The sequence below is a fragment of the Heterodontus francisci genome, chromosome 2, assembly GCF_036365525.1.
Source record: "Heterodontus francisci isolate sHetFra1 chromosome 2, sHetFra1.hap1, whole genome shotgun sequence".
Classification (NCBI taxonomy): Eukaryota; Metazoa; Chordata; class Chondrichthyes; order Heterodontiformes; family Heterodontidae; genus Heterodontus; species Heterodontus francisci.
Genome location: NC_090372.1, coordinates 221,310,551 through 221,326,398, shown reverse-complemented (window position 1 = coordinate 221,326,398; position 15,848 = coordinate 221,310,551). Strand labels below are relative to the sequence as shown.

General features: G+C 50.8%; 1 protein-coding gene across 3 annotated transcripts in view; it reads left to right on the top strand.

Annotated features, from left to right (window-relative positions):
* Positions 1–15,848, top strand: part of LOC137380451 (flap endonuclease 1-like) — a 76,801-nt gene that overhangs the window by 30,270 nt on the left and 30,683 nt on the right. For all 3 annotated transcript variants that reach the window (XM_068052379.1, XM_068052377.1, XM_068052378.1), the window contains exons 4-6: positions 179–273; positions 5,405–5,459; positions 15,181–15,278. In XM_068052379.1, coding sequence (XP_067908480.1) covers positions 179–273; positions 5,405–5,459; positions 15,181–15,278 — 248 coding nt within the window. The remainder of the gene's footprint in view (positions 1–178; positions 274–5,404; positions 5,460–15,180; positions 15,279–15,848) is intronic.

Sequence of the window (15,848 nt, the reverse complement as noted above, 5' to 3'; positions counted from 1 at the left end):
CATCAATCTCCGTCCCCACTGACCATCAGTCTCCGTCCCCACTGACCATCAATCACCGTCCCCACTGACCATCAGTCTCCGTCCCCACTGACCATCAGTCTCCGTCCCCACTGACCATCAATCAACATTCCACTCAGTTTGAGGAATGAATCTGAATTGTTCAGTTATTGCATTCCAGAAAATAGGAGCATGGATCCCATCGCAATCCCAGACCTAGCCAGGACAGAGGACAGAGAGTCCCAGGAACGAGCCAGGCATCCGGTAGTGATCAGGGTAAGAATGAAACAGAATCACTAATCCAAATTTTTTGATGCTAAATTGTTCAGATTTTGATGAGGAAACATTGGTGTGTCCCTATCCCAGTATGGAGTGTTTCTGGGAGTGAGTGTGTCCCTATCCCAGTCTGGAGTGTCTCTGGGAGTGAGTGTGTCCCTATCCCAGTATGGAGTGTTTCTGGGAGTGAGTGTGTCCCTATCCCAGTATGGAGTGTCTCTGGGAGTGAGTGTGTCCCTATCCCAGTATGGAGTGTCTATGGGAGTGAGTGTGTCCCTATCCCAGTGTGGAGTGTCTATGGGACTGAGTATGTCCCTATCCCAGTATGGAGTGTCTCTGGGAGTGAGTGTGTCCCTATCCCAGTATGGAGTGTCTCTGGGAGTGAGTGTGTCCCTATCCCAGTATGGAGTGTCTCTGGGAGTGAGTGTGTCACTATCCCAGTGTGGAGTGTCTCTGGGAGTGAGTGTGTCCCTATCCCAGTGTGGAGTGTCTATGGGACTGAGTGTGTCCCTATCCCAGTGTGGAGTGTCTCTGGGAGTGAGTGTGTCCCTATCCCAGTGTGGAGTGTCTATGGGACTGAGTGTGTCCCTATCCCAGTATGGAGTGTCTCTGGGAGTGAGTGTGTCCCTATCCCAGTATTGAGTGTCTCTGGGAGTGAGTGTGTCCCTATCCCAGTATGGAGTGTCTCTGGGAGTGAGTGTGTCCCTATCCCAGTGTGGAGTGTCTCTGGGAGTGAGTGTGTCCCTATCCCAGTATGGAGTGTCTCTGGGAGTGAGTGTGTCACTATCCCAGTATGGAGTGTCTATGGGAGTGAGTGTGTCCCTATCCCAGTATGGAGTGTCTCTGGGAGTGAGTGTGTCCCTATCCCAGTATTGAGTGTCTCTGGGAGTGAGTGTGTCCCTATCCCAGTGTGGAGTGTCTCTGGGAGTGAGTGTGTCCCTATCCCAGTGTGGAGTGTCTCTGGGAGTGAGTGTGTCCCTATCCCAGTATGGAGTGTCTCTGGGAGTGAGTGTGTCCCTATCCCAGTGTGGAGTGTCTCTGGGAGTGAGTGTGTCCCTATCCCAGTGTGGAGTGTCTCTGGGAGTGAGTGTGTCCCTATCCCAGTATGGAGTGTCTCTGGGAGTGAGTGTGTCCCTATCCCAGTATGGAGTGTTTCTGGGAGTGAGTGTGTCCCGATCCCAGTATGGAGTGTCTCTGGGAGTGAGTGTGTCCCTATCCCAGTATGGAGTGTCTCTGGGAGTGAGTGTGTCCCTATCCCAGTGTGGAGTGTCTCTGGGAGTGAGTGTGTCCCTATCCCAGTGTGGAGTGTCTATGGGACTGAGTGTGTCCCTATCCCTGTATGGAGTGTCTCTGGGAGTGAGTGTGTCCCTATCCCAGTGTGGAGTGTCTCTGGGAGTGAGTGTGTCCCTATCCCAGTCTGGAGTGTCTCTGGGAGTGAGTGTGTCCCTATCCCAGTGTGGAGTGTCTATGGGACTGAGTGTGTCCCTATCCCAGTATGGAGTGTTTCTGGGAGTGAGTGTGTCCCTATCCCAGTATGGACTGTCTATGGGAGTGAGTGTGTCCCTATCCCAGTCTGGAGTGTCTCTGGGAGTGAGTGTGTCCCTATCCCAGTGTGGAGTGTCTCTGGGAGTGAGTGTGTCCCTATCCCAGTATGGAGTGTCTCTGGGAGTGAGTGTGTCCCTATCCCAGTATGGAGTGTCTATGGGAGTGAGTGTGTCCCTATCCCAGTATGGAGTGTTTCTGGGAGTGAGTGTGTCCCTATCCCAGTCTGGAGTGTCTATGGGAGTGAGTGTGTCCCTATCCCAGTATGGAGTGTCTATGGGAGTGAGTGTGTCCCTATCCCAGTGCGGAGTGTCTCTGGGAGTGAGTGTGTCCCTATCCCAGTATGGAGTGTCTATGGGAGTGAGTGTGTCCCTATCCCAGTATGGAGTGTCTATGGGAGTGAGTGTGTCCCTATCCCAGTGTGGAGTGTCTCTGGGAGTGAGTGTGTCCCTATCCCAGTATGGAGTGTCGAGGGAGTGAGTGTGTCCCTATCCCAGTGTGGAGTGTCTCTGGGAGTGAGTGTGTCCCTATCCCAGTGTGGAGTGTCTCTGGGAGTGAGTGTGTCCCTATCCCAGTATGGAGTGTTTCTGGGAGTGAGTGTGTCCCTATCCCAGTGTGGAGTGTCTCTGGGAGTGAGTGTGTCCCTATCCCAGTATGGAGTGTCTCTGGGAGTGAGTGTGTCCCTATCCCAGTGTGGAGTGTCTCTGGGACTGAGTGTGTCCCTATCCCAGTGTGGAGTGTCTCTGGGAGTGAGTGTGTCCCTATCCCAGTGTGGAGTGTCTCTGGGAGTGAGTGTGTCCCTATCCCAGTCTGGAGTGTCTCTGGGAGTGAGTGTGTCCCTATCCCAGTATGGACTGTCTATGGGAGTGAGTGTGTCCCTATCCCAGTATGGAGTGTTTCTGGGAGTGAGTGTGCCCCTATACCAGTGTGGAGTGTCTCTGGGAGTGAGTGTGTCCCTATCCCAGTGTGGAGTGTCTCTGGGAGTGAGTGTGTCCCTATCCCAGTGTGGAGTGTTTCTGGGAGTGAGTGTGTCCCTATCCCAGTGTGGAGTGTTTCTGGGAGTGAGTGTGTCCCTATACCAGTGTGGAGTGTTTCTGGGAGTGAGTGTGTCCCTGTCTCAGTGTGGAGTGTCTCTGGGAGTGAGTGTGTCCCTATCCCAGTGTGGAGTGTCTCTGGGAGTGAGTGTGTCCCTATCCCAGTGTGGAGTGTCTCTGGGAGTGAGTGTGTCCCTGTCTCAGTGTGGAGTGTCTCTGGGAGTGAGTGTGTCCCTATCCCAGTGTGGAGTTTTTCTGGGAGTGAGTGTGTCACTATCCCAGTGTGGAGTGTCTCTGGGAGTGAGTGTGTCCCTATCCCAGTGTGGAGTGTCTCTGGGACTGAGTGTGTCCCTATCCCAGTGTGGGGTGTTTCTGGGAGTGAGTGTGTCCCTATCCCAGTGTGGAGTGTCTCTGGGAGTGAGTGTGTCCCTATCCCAGTGTGGAGTGTTTCTGGGAGTGAGTGTGTCCCTATCCCAGTGTGGAGTGTCTCTGGGACTGAGTGTGTCCCTATCCCAGTGTGGAGTGTCTCTGGGACTGAGTGTGTCCCTATCCCAGTGTGGAGTGTCTCTGGGAGTGAGTGTGTCCCTGTCCCAGTGTGGAGTGTCTCTGGGATTGAGTGTGTCCCTATCCCAGTGTGGAGTGTCTCTGGGACTGAGTGTGTCCCTATCCCAGTGTGGAGTGTCTATGGGAGTGAGTGTGTCCCTATCCCAGTGTGGAGTGTCTCTGGGAGTGAGTGTGTCCCTGTCCCAGTGTGGAGTGTCTCTGGGAGTGAGTGTGTCCCTATCCCAGTGTGGAGTGTCTATGGGAGTGAGTGTGTCCCTGTCCCAGTGTGGAGTGTCTCTGGGACTGAGTGTGTCCCTGTCCCAGTGTGGAGTGTCTCTGGGAGTGAGTGTGTCCCTATCCCAGTGTGGAGTGTCTATGGGAGTGAGTGTGTCCCTGTCCCAGTGTGGAGTGTCTCTGGGAGTGAGTGTGTCCCTGTCCCAGTGTGGAGTGTCTCTGGGACTGAGTGTGTCCCTATCCCAGTGTGGAGTGTCTCTGGGACTGAGTGTGTCCCTGTCCCAGTGTGGAGTGTCTCTGGGACTGAGTGTGTCCCTGTCCCAGTGTGGAGTGTCTCTGGGACTGAGTGTGTCCCTATCCCAGTGTGGAGTGTCTCTGGGACTGAGTGTGTCCCTGTCCCAGTGTGGAGTGTCTCTGGGACTGAGTGTGTCCCTATCCCAGTGTGGAGTGTCTCTGGGACTGAGTGTGTCCCTATCCCAGTGTGGAGTGTCTCTGGGACTGAGTGTGTCCCTATCCCAGTGTGGAGTGTCTCTGGGACTGAGTGTGTCCCTATCCCAGTGTGGAGTGTCTCTGGGACTGAGTGTGTCCCTATCCCAGTGTGGAGTGTCTCTGGGACTGAGTGTGTCCCTATCCCAGTGTGGAGTGTCTCTGGGAGTGAGTGTGTCCCTATACCAGTGTGGAGTGTCTCTGGGACTGAGTGTGTCCCTATCCCAGTGTGGAGTGTCTCTGGGAGTGAGTGTGTCCCTATACCAGTGTGGAGTGTCTCTGGGACTGAGTGTGTCCCTATCCCAGTGTGGAGTGTCTATGGGAGTGAGTGTGTCCCTGTCCCAGTGTGGAGTGTCTCTGGGACTGAGTGTGTCCCTGTCCCAGTGTGGAGTGTCTATGGGAGTGAGTGTGTCCCTATCCCAGTGTGGAGTGTCTCTGGGACTGAGTGTGTCCCTGTCCCAGTACGGCATATATTTACTTGGTCTCTGTGATCTCCTTTCTTTCTCGATGTGTATATTGACCAACACCCCCCTGCCCGGTTGCTGACTGAAACCTCATTCTATAATATTGGCACAGAGGTCCCAGGATCATGTTTATCAAATTATATTGCCTGTCATCAAGTGTAACGTGCAATAGGAAATAGACAATATCCACAATGACTACAAAGCTGGAGACTGGCAGTGCGTGCACCACTGTCCTAGTAATCCAGAGGTACGGATTTCAAATCCCACTCTCACAATATCAATTCACTTTAGAAAGCAGGAAATGAAAAGCTGATCTCAGTAATAGTGCCCACAGAGCTGTCGGATTGTCGGAAAAACCCATCTGGTTCATTAATGTCCTTTCGGGAAGGAGATCTGCCGTCCTTACCTGGTCTGGCCGACATGTGACTCCAGACCCACAGAAATGTGGTTGACCCTGAATTGCCCTCTGAAATATTCCAGCAAGGCACTCACTTCTATCGAAACGATACACAGAGGTTCAAGAAGTTGATTCATCACCAACTCAGGGCATTGAGCAATGGGCCGTGAATTAATGATTGAAGGTGTTGAGGCCGTCCAGCAGATGTACCATTGTGAGGGTGTCAACTGGGAGGGGGCAGGGCCAGAGAGTAGGAACCGACAGGGAAGGTGCAGGAGGAGAAAAGCATGGTCAATCGTCAAAACAATTTGAACAAAACTGTACAAGTTAGGGCAAAGGGCAGAAGGGGATTTGAAAGTGATTCTTGTTCAATATCTTCTCCCATTGGCTGTTGGTGTCTTTCTCTGAAGAAATATTATTTTCTTTTACAGCCAAATGAAGAAATGGAATCACAGCCTCAAAGACAGATTACAAAAGGAAATGCAGGTGAGAATGATATTCAGCAGGACAATGGGCCAGGCAGAACAAAGGTGAAGTAGTTACAAAGCAGGCCATTCAGCGCTTTGTGTGTGCTAGCTCATTCCGAGAGCAATCCAAATCTAATCCCACTGCCCCACTCTCTCCCCATAGCCCTGTATCAATCCCAAACTAATCCCACTGCCCCACTCTCTCCCCATAGCCCTGTATCAATCCCAAACTAATCCCACAGACCCACTTTCTCCCCATAGCCCTGTATCAATCCCCAAACTAATCCCACTGCCCCGCTCTCTCCCCATAGCCCTGTATCAATCCCCAAACTAATCCCACTGCCCCGCTCTCTCCCCATAGCCCTGTATCAATCCCCAAACTAATCCCACTGCCCCACTCTCACCCCATAGCCCTGTATCAATCCCAAACTAATCCCACTGCCCCACTCTCTCCCCATAGCCCAGTATCAATCCAAAACTAATCCCACTGCCCCGCTCTCTCCCCATAGCCCTGTATCAATCCCAAAACTAATCCCACAAACCCGCTTTCTCCCCATAGCCCAGTATCAATCCCCTAACTAATCCCACTGCCCCGCTCTCTCCCCATAGCCCTGTATCAATCCCCAAACTAATCCCACTGCCCCGCTCTCTCCCCATAGCCCTGTATCAATCCCCAAACTAATCCCACTGCCCCACTCTCACCCCATAGCCCTGTATCAATCCCAAACTAATCCCACTGCCCCACTCTCTCCCCATAGCCCAGTATCAATCCAAAACTAATCCCACTGCCCCGCTCTCTCCCCATAGCCCTGTATCAATCCCAAAACTAATCCCACAAACCCGCTTTCTCCCCATAGCCCAGTATCAATCCCCTAACTAATCCCACTGCCCCGCTCTCTCCCCATAGCCCTGTATCAATCCCCAAACTAATCCCACTGCCCGACTCTCTCCCCATAGCCCTGTATCAATCCCAAACTAATCCCACTGCCCCACTTTCTCCCCATAGCCCTGTATCAATCCCAAACTAATCCCACTGCCCCACTTTCTCCCCATAGCCCTGTATCAATCCAAAACTAATCCCACTGCCCCGCTCTCTCCCCATAGTCCTGTATCAATCCCAAACTAATCCCACTGCCCCACTCTCTCCCCATAGCCCTGTATCAATCCCAAACTAATCCCACTGCCCTACTCTCTCCCCATAGCCCTGTATCAATCACAAACTAATCCCACTGCCCCACTTTCTCCCCATAGCCCTGTATCAATCCCAAACTAATCCCACTGCCCCGCTCTCTCCCCATAGCCCCGTATAAATCCCCAAACTAATCCCACTGCTCCGCTCTCTCCCCATAGCCCTGTATCAATCCCAAACTAATCCCACTGCCCCGCTCTCTCCCCAAAGCCCAGTATCAATCCAAAACTAATCCCACACACCCGCTTTCTCCCCATAGCCCTGTATCAATCCCCAAACTAATCCCACTGCCCCACTCTCTCCCCATAGCTCTGTATCAATCCCCAAACTAATCCCACTGCCCCACTCTCTCCCCATAGCCCTGTATCAATCCCTAAACTAATCCCACTGCCCCGCTCCCTCCCCATAGCCCTGTATCAATCCCAAACTAATCCCACTGCCCCGCTCTCTCCCCAAAGCCCAGTATCAATCCAAAACTAATCCCACACACCCGCTTTCTCCCCATAGCCCTGTATCAATCCCCAAATTAATCCCACTGCCCCGCTCTCTCCCCATAGCCCTGTATCAATCCAAAACTAATCCCACAGACCCACTTTCTCCCCATAGCCCTGTATCAATCCCCAAATTAATCCCACTGCCCCGGTCTCTCCCCATAGCCCTGTATCAATCCAAAACTAATCCCACACACCCGCTTTCTCCCCATAGCCCTGTACCAATCCCAAACTAATCCCACTGCCCCGCTCTCTCCCCATTGCCCTGTATCAATCCCCAAATTAATCCCACTGCCCCGCTCTCTCCCCATAGCCCTGTATCAATCCCAAACTAATCCCACTGCCCCGCTCTCTCCCCATAGCCATGTATCAATCCCCTAACTAATCCCACTGCCCCACTCTCTCCCCATAGCCCCGTATCAATCCCCAAACTAATCCCACTGCCCCGCTCTCTCCCCATAGCCCTGTATCAATCCCAAACTAATCCCACTGCCCCGCTCTCTCCCCATAGCCCTGTATCAATCCCAAACTAATCCCACTGCCCCGCTCTCTCCCCATAGCCCTGTATCAATCCAAAACGAATCCCACTGCCCCGCTTTCTCCCCATAGCCCTGTATCAATCCCAAACTAATCCCACTGCCCTGCTCTCTCCCCATAGTCCTGTATCAATCCCCAATCTAATCCCACTGCTCCGCTCTCTCCCCATAGCCCTGAATCAATCCCAATCTAATCCCACTGCCCCACTCTCTCTCCATAGCCCTGTATCAATCTCAAACTAATCCCACTGCCCCGCTCTCCCTCCGTGGCCCTGTATCAATCCCAAACTAATCCCACTGCCCCACTCTCTCCTCATAGCCCTGTATCAATCCCCAAACTAATCCCACTGCCCCACTCTCTCCTCATAGCCCTGTATCAATCCCAAACTAATCCCACTGCCCCACTTTCTCCCCATAGCCCTGTATCAATCCCCAAACTAATCCCTCTGCCCCACTCTCTCCCCATAGCCCTGTATGAATCCCCAAACTAATCCCACTGCCCCACTCTCTCCCCATAGCCCTGAATCAATCCCAAACTAATCCCACTGCCCCACTCTCTCCCCATAGCCCTGTATCAATCCCAAACTAATCCCACTGCCCCACTCTCTCCCCATAGTCCTGTATCAATCCCAAACTAATCCCACTGCCCCACTCTCTCCCCATAGTCCTGTATCAATCCCAAACTAATCCCACAGACCCACTCTCTCCCCATAGTCCTGTATCAATCCCAAACTAATCCCACAGACCCACTCTCTCCCCATAGTCCTGTATCAATCCCCAAACTAATCCCACTGCCCCGCTCTCTCCCCATAGTCCTGTATCAATCCCAAACTAATCCCACAGACCCACTCTCTCCCCATAGTCCTGTATCAATCCCAAACTAATCCCACAGACCCACTCTCTCCCCATAGTCCTGTATCAATCCCCAAACTAATCCCACTGCCCCGCTCTCTCCCCATAGCCCTGTATCAATTACAAACTAATCCCACTGCCCCGCTCTCTCCCCATAGTCCTGTATCAATCCCAAACTAATCCCACAGACCCACTCTCTCCCCATAGTCCTGTATCAATCCCCAAACTAATCCCACTGCCCCGCTCTCTCCCCATAGCCCTGTATCAATTACAAACTAATCCCACAGACCCACTCTCTCCCCATAGTCCTGTATCAATCCCAAACTAATCCCACAGACCCACTCTCTCCCCATAGTCCTGTATCAATCCCCAAACTAATCCCACTGCCCCGCTCTCTCCCCATAGCCCTGTATCAATCCCCAAACTAATCCCACTGCCCCGCTCTCTCCCCATAGTCCTGTATCAATCCCAAACTAATCCCACTGCCCCGCTCTCTCCCCATAGTCCTATCCCTTCCCCTGTTTCAAATACAATGGTCTCTGCTTATGTTGGGTATTCATAGGCAGAGAGGAAGTCAGGGATGTGCCATTAGCTGGAATGAGTTAGGAAGAGTAAAGGGTGTAGGAGACTGAGTGAGGAATGGCTTAACTTGGAAGAGCCCATCCCAATTGCAGTAACGTGGAGATGGTCAGATTTCCCTCAGAAAGACCATAAGGGCAGTCAGTATCAGAGAGTTTACTGGAAAAATTATAATTTAATAGATATTTGTTGAGCAGGTTGATCATAGGTAATCTGTGCAACTGAAGTCGGCAACCAGCACATGTCCAATACCACTCTAAAGTGTCACACTCAAGGTGTAAGTGTCACTCCCTTATCACACTCAAGATCACACTCAGTCACATTCCAGGTCTCACACTCAGTGTCATCCTCAGAGTCACGCTTAGTATCACACTTTGTATCGTAGAATGGTTACAGCACAGAAGGAGGCCATTCAGCCCATCATCTTTGCCTTTATCCCGTAGTCCTGCAAATCTTTACTATTCAGCTAATTATCCAATTCTCTTTCGAAAGCCATGATTGAACCTGCCTCCACCACACTCTCAGACAGTACATTCCAGATCATAAACACTCACTGAACCTGCCTCCACCACACTCTCAGGCAGTGCATTCCAGATCCTAAACACTCACTGAACCTGCCTCCACCACACTCTCAGGCAGTGCATTCCAGATCCTAAACACTCACTGAACCTGCCTCCACCACACTCTCAGGCAGTGCATTCCAGATCCTAAACACTCACTGAACCTGCCTCCACCACACTCTCAGACAGTGCATTCCAGATCCTAAACACTCACTGAACCTGCCTCCACCACACTCTCAGGCAGTGCATTCCAGATCCTAAACACTCACTGAACCTGCCTCCACCACACTCTCAGGCAGTGCATTCCAGATCCTAAACACTCACTGAACCTGCCTCCACCACACTCTCAGACAGTGCATTCCAGATCCTAAACACTCACTGAACCTGCCTCCACCACACTCTCAGACAGTGCATTCCAGATCCTAAACTCTCCCTGAACCTGCCTCCACCACACTCTCAGACAGTGCATTCCAGATCCTAAACTCTCCCTGAACCTGCCTCCACCACACTCTCAGACAGTGCATTCCAAATCCTAAACACTCACTGAACCTGCCTCCGCCACACTCTCAGACAGTGCATTCCAGATCCTAAACTCTCCCTGAACCTGCCTCCACCACACTCTCAGACAGTGCATTCCAGATCCTAAACTCTCCCTGAAACTGCCTCCACCACACTCTCAGACAGTGCATTCCAGATCCTAAAGTCTCCCTGAACCTGCCTCCACCACACTCTCAGACAGTACATTCCAGATCATAAACACTCACTGAACCTGCCTCCACCACACTCTCAGACAGTGCATTCCAGATCCTAAAGTCTCCCTGAACCTGCCTCCACCACACTCTCAGACAGTGCATTCCAGATCCTAAACTCTCCCTGAATCTGCCTGCACCACACTCTCAGACAGTCCATTCCAGATCATAAACACTCACTGAACCTGCCTCCACCACACTCTCAGACAGTGCATTCCAGATCCTAAACTCTCCCTGAACCTGCCTCCACCACACTCTCAGACAGTGCATTCCAGATCCTAAACTCTCCCTGAACCTGCCTCCACCACACTCTCAGACAGTCCATTCCAGATCCTAAACACTCACTGAACCTGCCTCCACCACACTCTCAGACACTGCATTCCAGATCCTAAACACTCACTGAACCTGCCTCCACCACACTCTCAGACAGTGCATTCCAGATCCTAAACACTCACTGAACCTGCCTCCACCACACTCTCAGACAGTGCATTCCAGATCCTAAACACACACTGAACCTGCCTCCACCACACTCTCAGAGAGTGCATTCCAGATCCTAAACACTCACTGAACCTGCCTCCACCACACTCTCAGAAAGTGCATTCCAGATCCTAAACACTCACTGAACCTGCCTCCACCACACTCTCAGACAGTGCATTCCAGATCCTAAACTCTCCCTGACCCTGCCTCCACCACACTCTCAGACAGTACATTCCAGATCCTAAACACTCACTGAACCTGCCTCCACCACACTCTCAGACAGTGCATTCCAGATCCTAAACTCTCCCTGAACCTGCCTCCACCACACTCTCAGACAGTGCATTCCAGATCCTAAACACTCACTGAACCTGCCTCCACCACACTCTCAGACAGTGCATTCCAGATCCTAAGCACTCACTGAACCTGCCTCCACCGCACTCTCAGACAGTGCATTCCAGATCCTAAACACTCACTGAACCTGCCTCCACCACACTCTCAGACAGTGCATTCCAGATCCTAAACACTCACTGAACCTGCCTCCACCACACTCTCAGACAGTGCATTCCAGATCCTAAACACTCACTGAACCTGCCTCCACCACACTCTCAGACAGTGCATTCCAGATCCTAAACACTCACTGAACCTGCCTCCACCACACTCTCAGACAGTGCATTCCAGATCCAAAACTCTCCCTGAACCTGCCTCCAGCACACTCTCAGGCAGTGCATTCCAGATCCTAAACACTCACTGAACCTGCCTCCACCACACCCTCAGGCAGTGCATTCCAGATCCTAAACACTCACTGAACCAGCCTCCAGCACACTCTCAGACAGTGCATTCCAGATCCTAAACACTCACTGAACCTGCCTCCACCACACTCTCTGACAGTGCATTCCAGATCCTAAACACTCACTGAACCTGCCTCCACCACACTCTCTGACAGTGCATTCCAGATCCTAAACACTCACTGAACCTGCCTCCACCACACTCTCAGACAGTGTATTCCAGATCCTAAACACTCACTGAACCTGCCTCCACCACACTCTCAGACAGTGCATTCCAGATCCAAAACTCTCCCTGAACCTGCCTCCAGCACACTCTCAGACAGTGCATTCCAGATCCTAAACACTCACTGAACCTGCCTCCACCACACTCTCAGACAGTACATTCCAGATCATAAACACTCACTGAACCTGCCTCCACCACACTCTCAGACAGTGCATTCCAGATCCAAAACTCTCCCTGAACCTGCCTCCAGCACACTCTCAGGCAGTGCATTCCAGATCCTAAACACTCACTGAACCTGCCTCCACCACACTCTCAGACAGTGCATTCTAGATCCTAAACACTCACTGTGTAAAAAAAGTTTTTTCTCAAGTTGCTGTTGCGTCTTTTGCCAGTCACCTTAAATCAGTGTCCTCATGTTCTGGATCTGTCTGCCAATGGGAACAGTTTCTCTCTATCTACTCTGTCCAGACCCCTTATGATTTTAAACACCTCTATCAAATCTCATCTCAACCTTCTCTTTCAGGAGAACAGCCCCAGCTTCTCCAATCTATCGGTGTAACTGAAGTCCCTCATCCCTGGAACCATTTTCGTTAATCTTTTCTGCACCCTCTCCAATGTCTTCACATCCATCCTAAAGTGTGGTGCCCAGAATTGGACACAATACTGCAGTTGAGGCTGAACCAGGGTTTTATAAAGGTTCACCATAACTTCCTTGTTTTTGTCCTCTATGCCTCTGTTTATAAAACCCAGGAACCTGTATGCTTTATTAACCACTTTCTCAACCTGCTCTACAACTTTCTATGGTTTGTACTCATGCACCCCCATGTCCCCTTGCTCCTGCATTCCTTTTAGAATTGCATCCTTTATTTTATACTGCCTCTCTTCATTCTTCCTCCCAAAATGTATCACTTCACACTTCTCTGCTTCAAATTTCATCTGCCACATGTCCACCCATCCCACCAGCCTGTCTATGTTTTCTTGAAGTCTATCACTATCCCCCTCACACTTCCAAGTTTTGTGCCATTTGCAAATGTTGAAACTGTGCCCTGTACACCAAGTGCAGGTCATTACTATATCAGGAAAAGCAGGGGTCCAAACACTGACCTCTGGGGAATTCCACTATAACCTCCCTCCAGTCCAAACAACAATTCACCACTACTCTCTATTTCCTGTCACTCAGCCAACTTCGGACCCACACGGTCACTGTTCCTTTTATTCCCTGGGCTTTAACTTTGCTAACAAGCCTGTTATGTGGACTTTATCAAATGTTCTTTGGAAAGTGTGTCACACTCAAACGGCCCTTTTTGGCAAAAAACACTCCTGATTATTGTAAATCAATCGAGCAGCAAATGACAATTAATTGGAAGATGCTGATTGGCTGCAATATGACTGCACTGCTGCCAGACTTTCAATTAACCAATTGCCAAAAACCTGCCAATCAGCAAACAGGATGAACCACAGCACTGAGAGTCTCACAGACTAACCACACTTGCTCAGTTTACATTCGGAGTTCCTGAGGAATCTGCCCTGCTCACTAACCCCTCTCTCCGAGACTGGGCAGGAGTGGCGAATGAATGTCCCCATTGACCTGGTTGTTGTCGAGTCATTTTGGCACAGAAGGAGGCCATTCGGCCCATTCAGTCCACGCCAACTCTCTATGGAGCAGTCCAGTCCGTCCCCCTCCCCCCGCTCTATCCCCGTTGCTCTGTAAGTTTATTTCCCTCAAATGCTCATCCAAATTCCTTTAGAAATCTTTAATTGTCTCTGCTTCTACCATCCTTATGGGCAACGAGTTCCAGGTCATTATCACTTGCTGTGTAAAATAAGTTCCTCCTCACATTCCCCCTGCATCTCTTGCCCAAATCATTAAGTCTGTGTCCCCTTGTCCTCGTACCATTAGTTAATGGGAACAGTTTTTCTAAACCTGTCACAATCTTGTACGCCTCTGTCAAATCTCCCCTCAATTCCTAGTCCTGATGAAAGGTCACTGACCTGACACGTTAACTCTGCTTCTCTCTCCACAGATGCTGCCAGACATGCTGAGTATTTCCAGCATTTCTTGTTTCTTTTTTTCAGATTTCCAGCATCTGCAGTATTTTGCTTTTATATTATTGCTGCTCTCAATCTCCTTTGCTCCAGGGAGAATAACCCCAGCTTTTCCAACCTAACCTTGTAACTAAAATCCCCCATCCCTGGAACCATTCTGGTAAATCTCCTCTGCAGCCTCTCGAGGACCCTCACATCCTTCCTGAACTGTGTTGATCAGAACTGGGGCCTAACCAGAGCTTTATAAAGGTTCAGCATAATTTCCCTGCTTTTGTATTCCATGCCTCTATTTATAAATCCCAAGGTCCCCTATGCTTTACTGACACTCTCTCAGTATGTCCTGCCACCTTCAAAGATCGATGCACATTCACCTCCAGGTCCCTCTGTTCCTCTACACGATCTGCCATTGAGCCTATATTGCCTCACCCTATCCTTTCTGTTAAAAAGCATCACCTCACACTTCCTGTCCTATCCTGCTGATGTCTCGCCCCCATTCACCATATTCCAGCTCAAACGGAAGTCAGTGACAACCGGATAACTGTCATTTTAATCCCGACAAAATCCCGGAGCCACCAACATTGTGCCATAAGTACAGCAACAACTTACATTATTCAACAATTTAAAGATCATAAAACATCCCAAGGAGCTTCAGAGGAACAATCACCAAACAAAATTAGACACCGAGCCACATAAGGAGATATTGGGGAAGATGGCCAAAAACCTGGTCCAAGAGTTTTAAGGAGTTTTAAGAGAGAGAGAGGCGGAGAGGTTTAGGGAGGGAATTCCAGAGCTTGGGGCCCAGGCAGCTGAAGGCACGGCCACCAATGGTGGAGGGATTGAAATCAGGGATGCTCAAGAGGCCAGAATTAGAGTATAGATATCCCGGAGGGTTGTGGGGCTGGAGGAGATTACAGAGATAGGGAGAGGCAAAGCCACGGAGGGATTTGAAAACAAGGATGAGAATTTTGAATTTGAGGTGTGACTTGACCAGGAGCCAGTGTAGGTCAGTGAGCACAGCGGTGATAATTAACCAGAGCCATCACTCTCTCTAACTGAAATAAATCAACTCGGGACTTTCTGAATTAATTGTTCAGAAACAGATCAAGACAGAGGAGAAAACTCCCCAAGGTATTCAGTTAGAGGGAAGAAATATTCTGAGAGGGGATTGGAACACAGAACTGAGTGATACCAAGCTAGACAGGGCATGTGCTTTTCTCCTAGTCATCAGCTGTTTTATTCTTTCTCTCCATTAGATGCCTCTGAAAGTGAGTCCAGACCAGTGTTTGTACCAAGGAATGGCCGGAGAGATTGCCAGCGTCTCCTCACCCTCTTAGGGGTCCCTTATATTGAGGTAAATACAACGAGTCACACAGAATGTGCAGCACAGAACAGGCCATTCTGCCCAACAGCACCATGCTGTTTTGGACTATCAACTGTTGCTGCTGCTACTTGTCCCAAGTTAGTCTCAAACTAATATCAGCTGCTCGGTCAGTCCAACGACACGTCAGATTGATTAACTGTACTGGTGTTAGCTGTGGATCACAGACTCACCTGAGTCACTCAGTACTGACCCTCTGACAGTGCAGCACTCCCTCAGTACTGCCCCTCTGACAGTGCAGCACTCCCTCAGCACTGCCCCACCAACAGTGCAGCACTCCCTCAGCACTGCCCCACCAACAGTGCAGCACTCCCTCAGCATTGCCCCTCCAACAGTGCAGCACTCCCTCAGTACTGCCCCTCCGACAGTACAGCACTCCCTCAGTACTGCCCCTCTGACAGTGCAGCACTCCCTCAGTACTGCCCCTCTGACAGTGCAGCACTCCCTCAGCACTGCCCCACCAACAGTGCAGCACTCCCTCAGCATTGCCCCTCCAACAGTGCAGCACTCCCTCAGTACTGCCCCTCCGACAGTACAGCACTC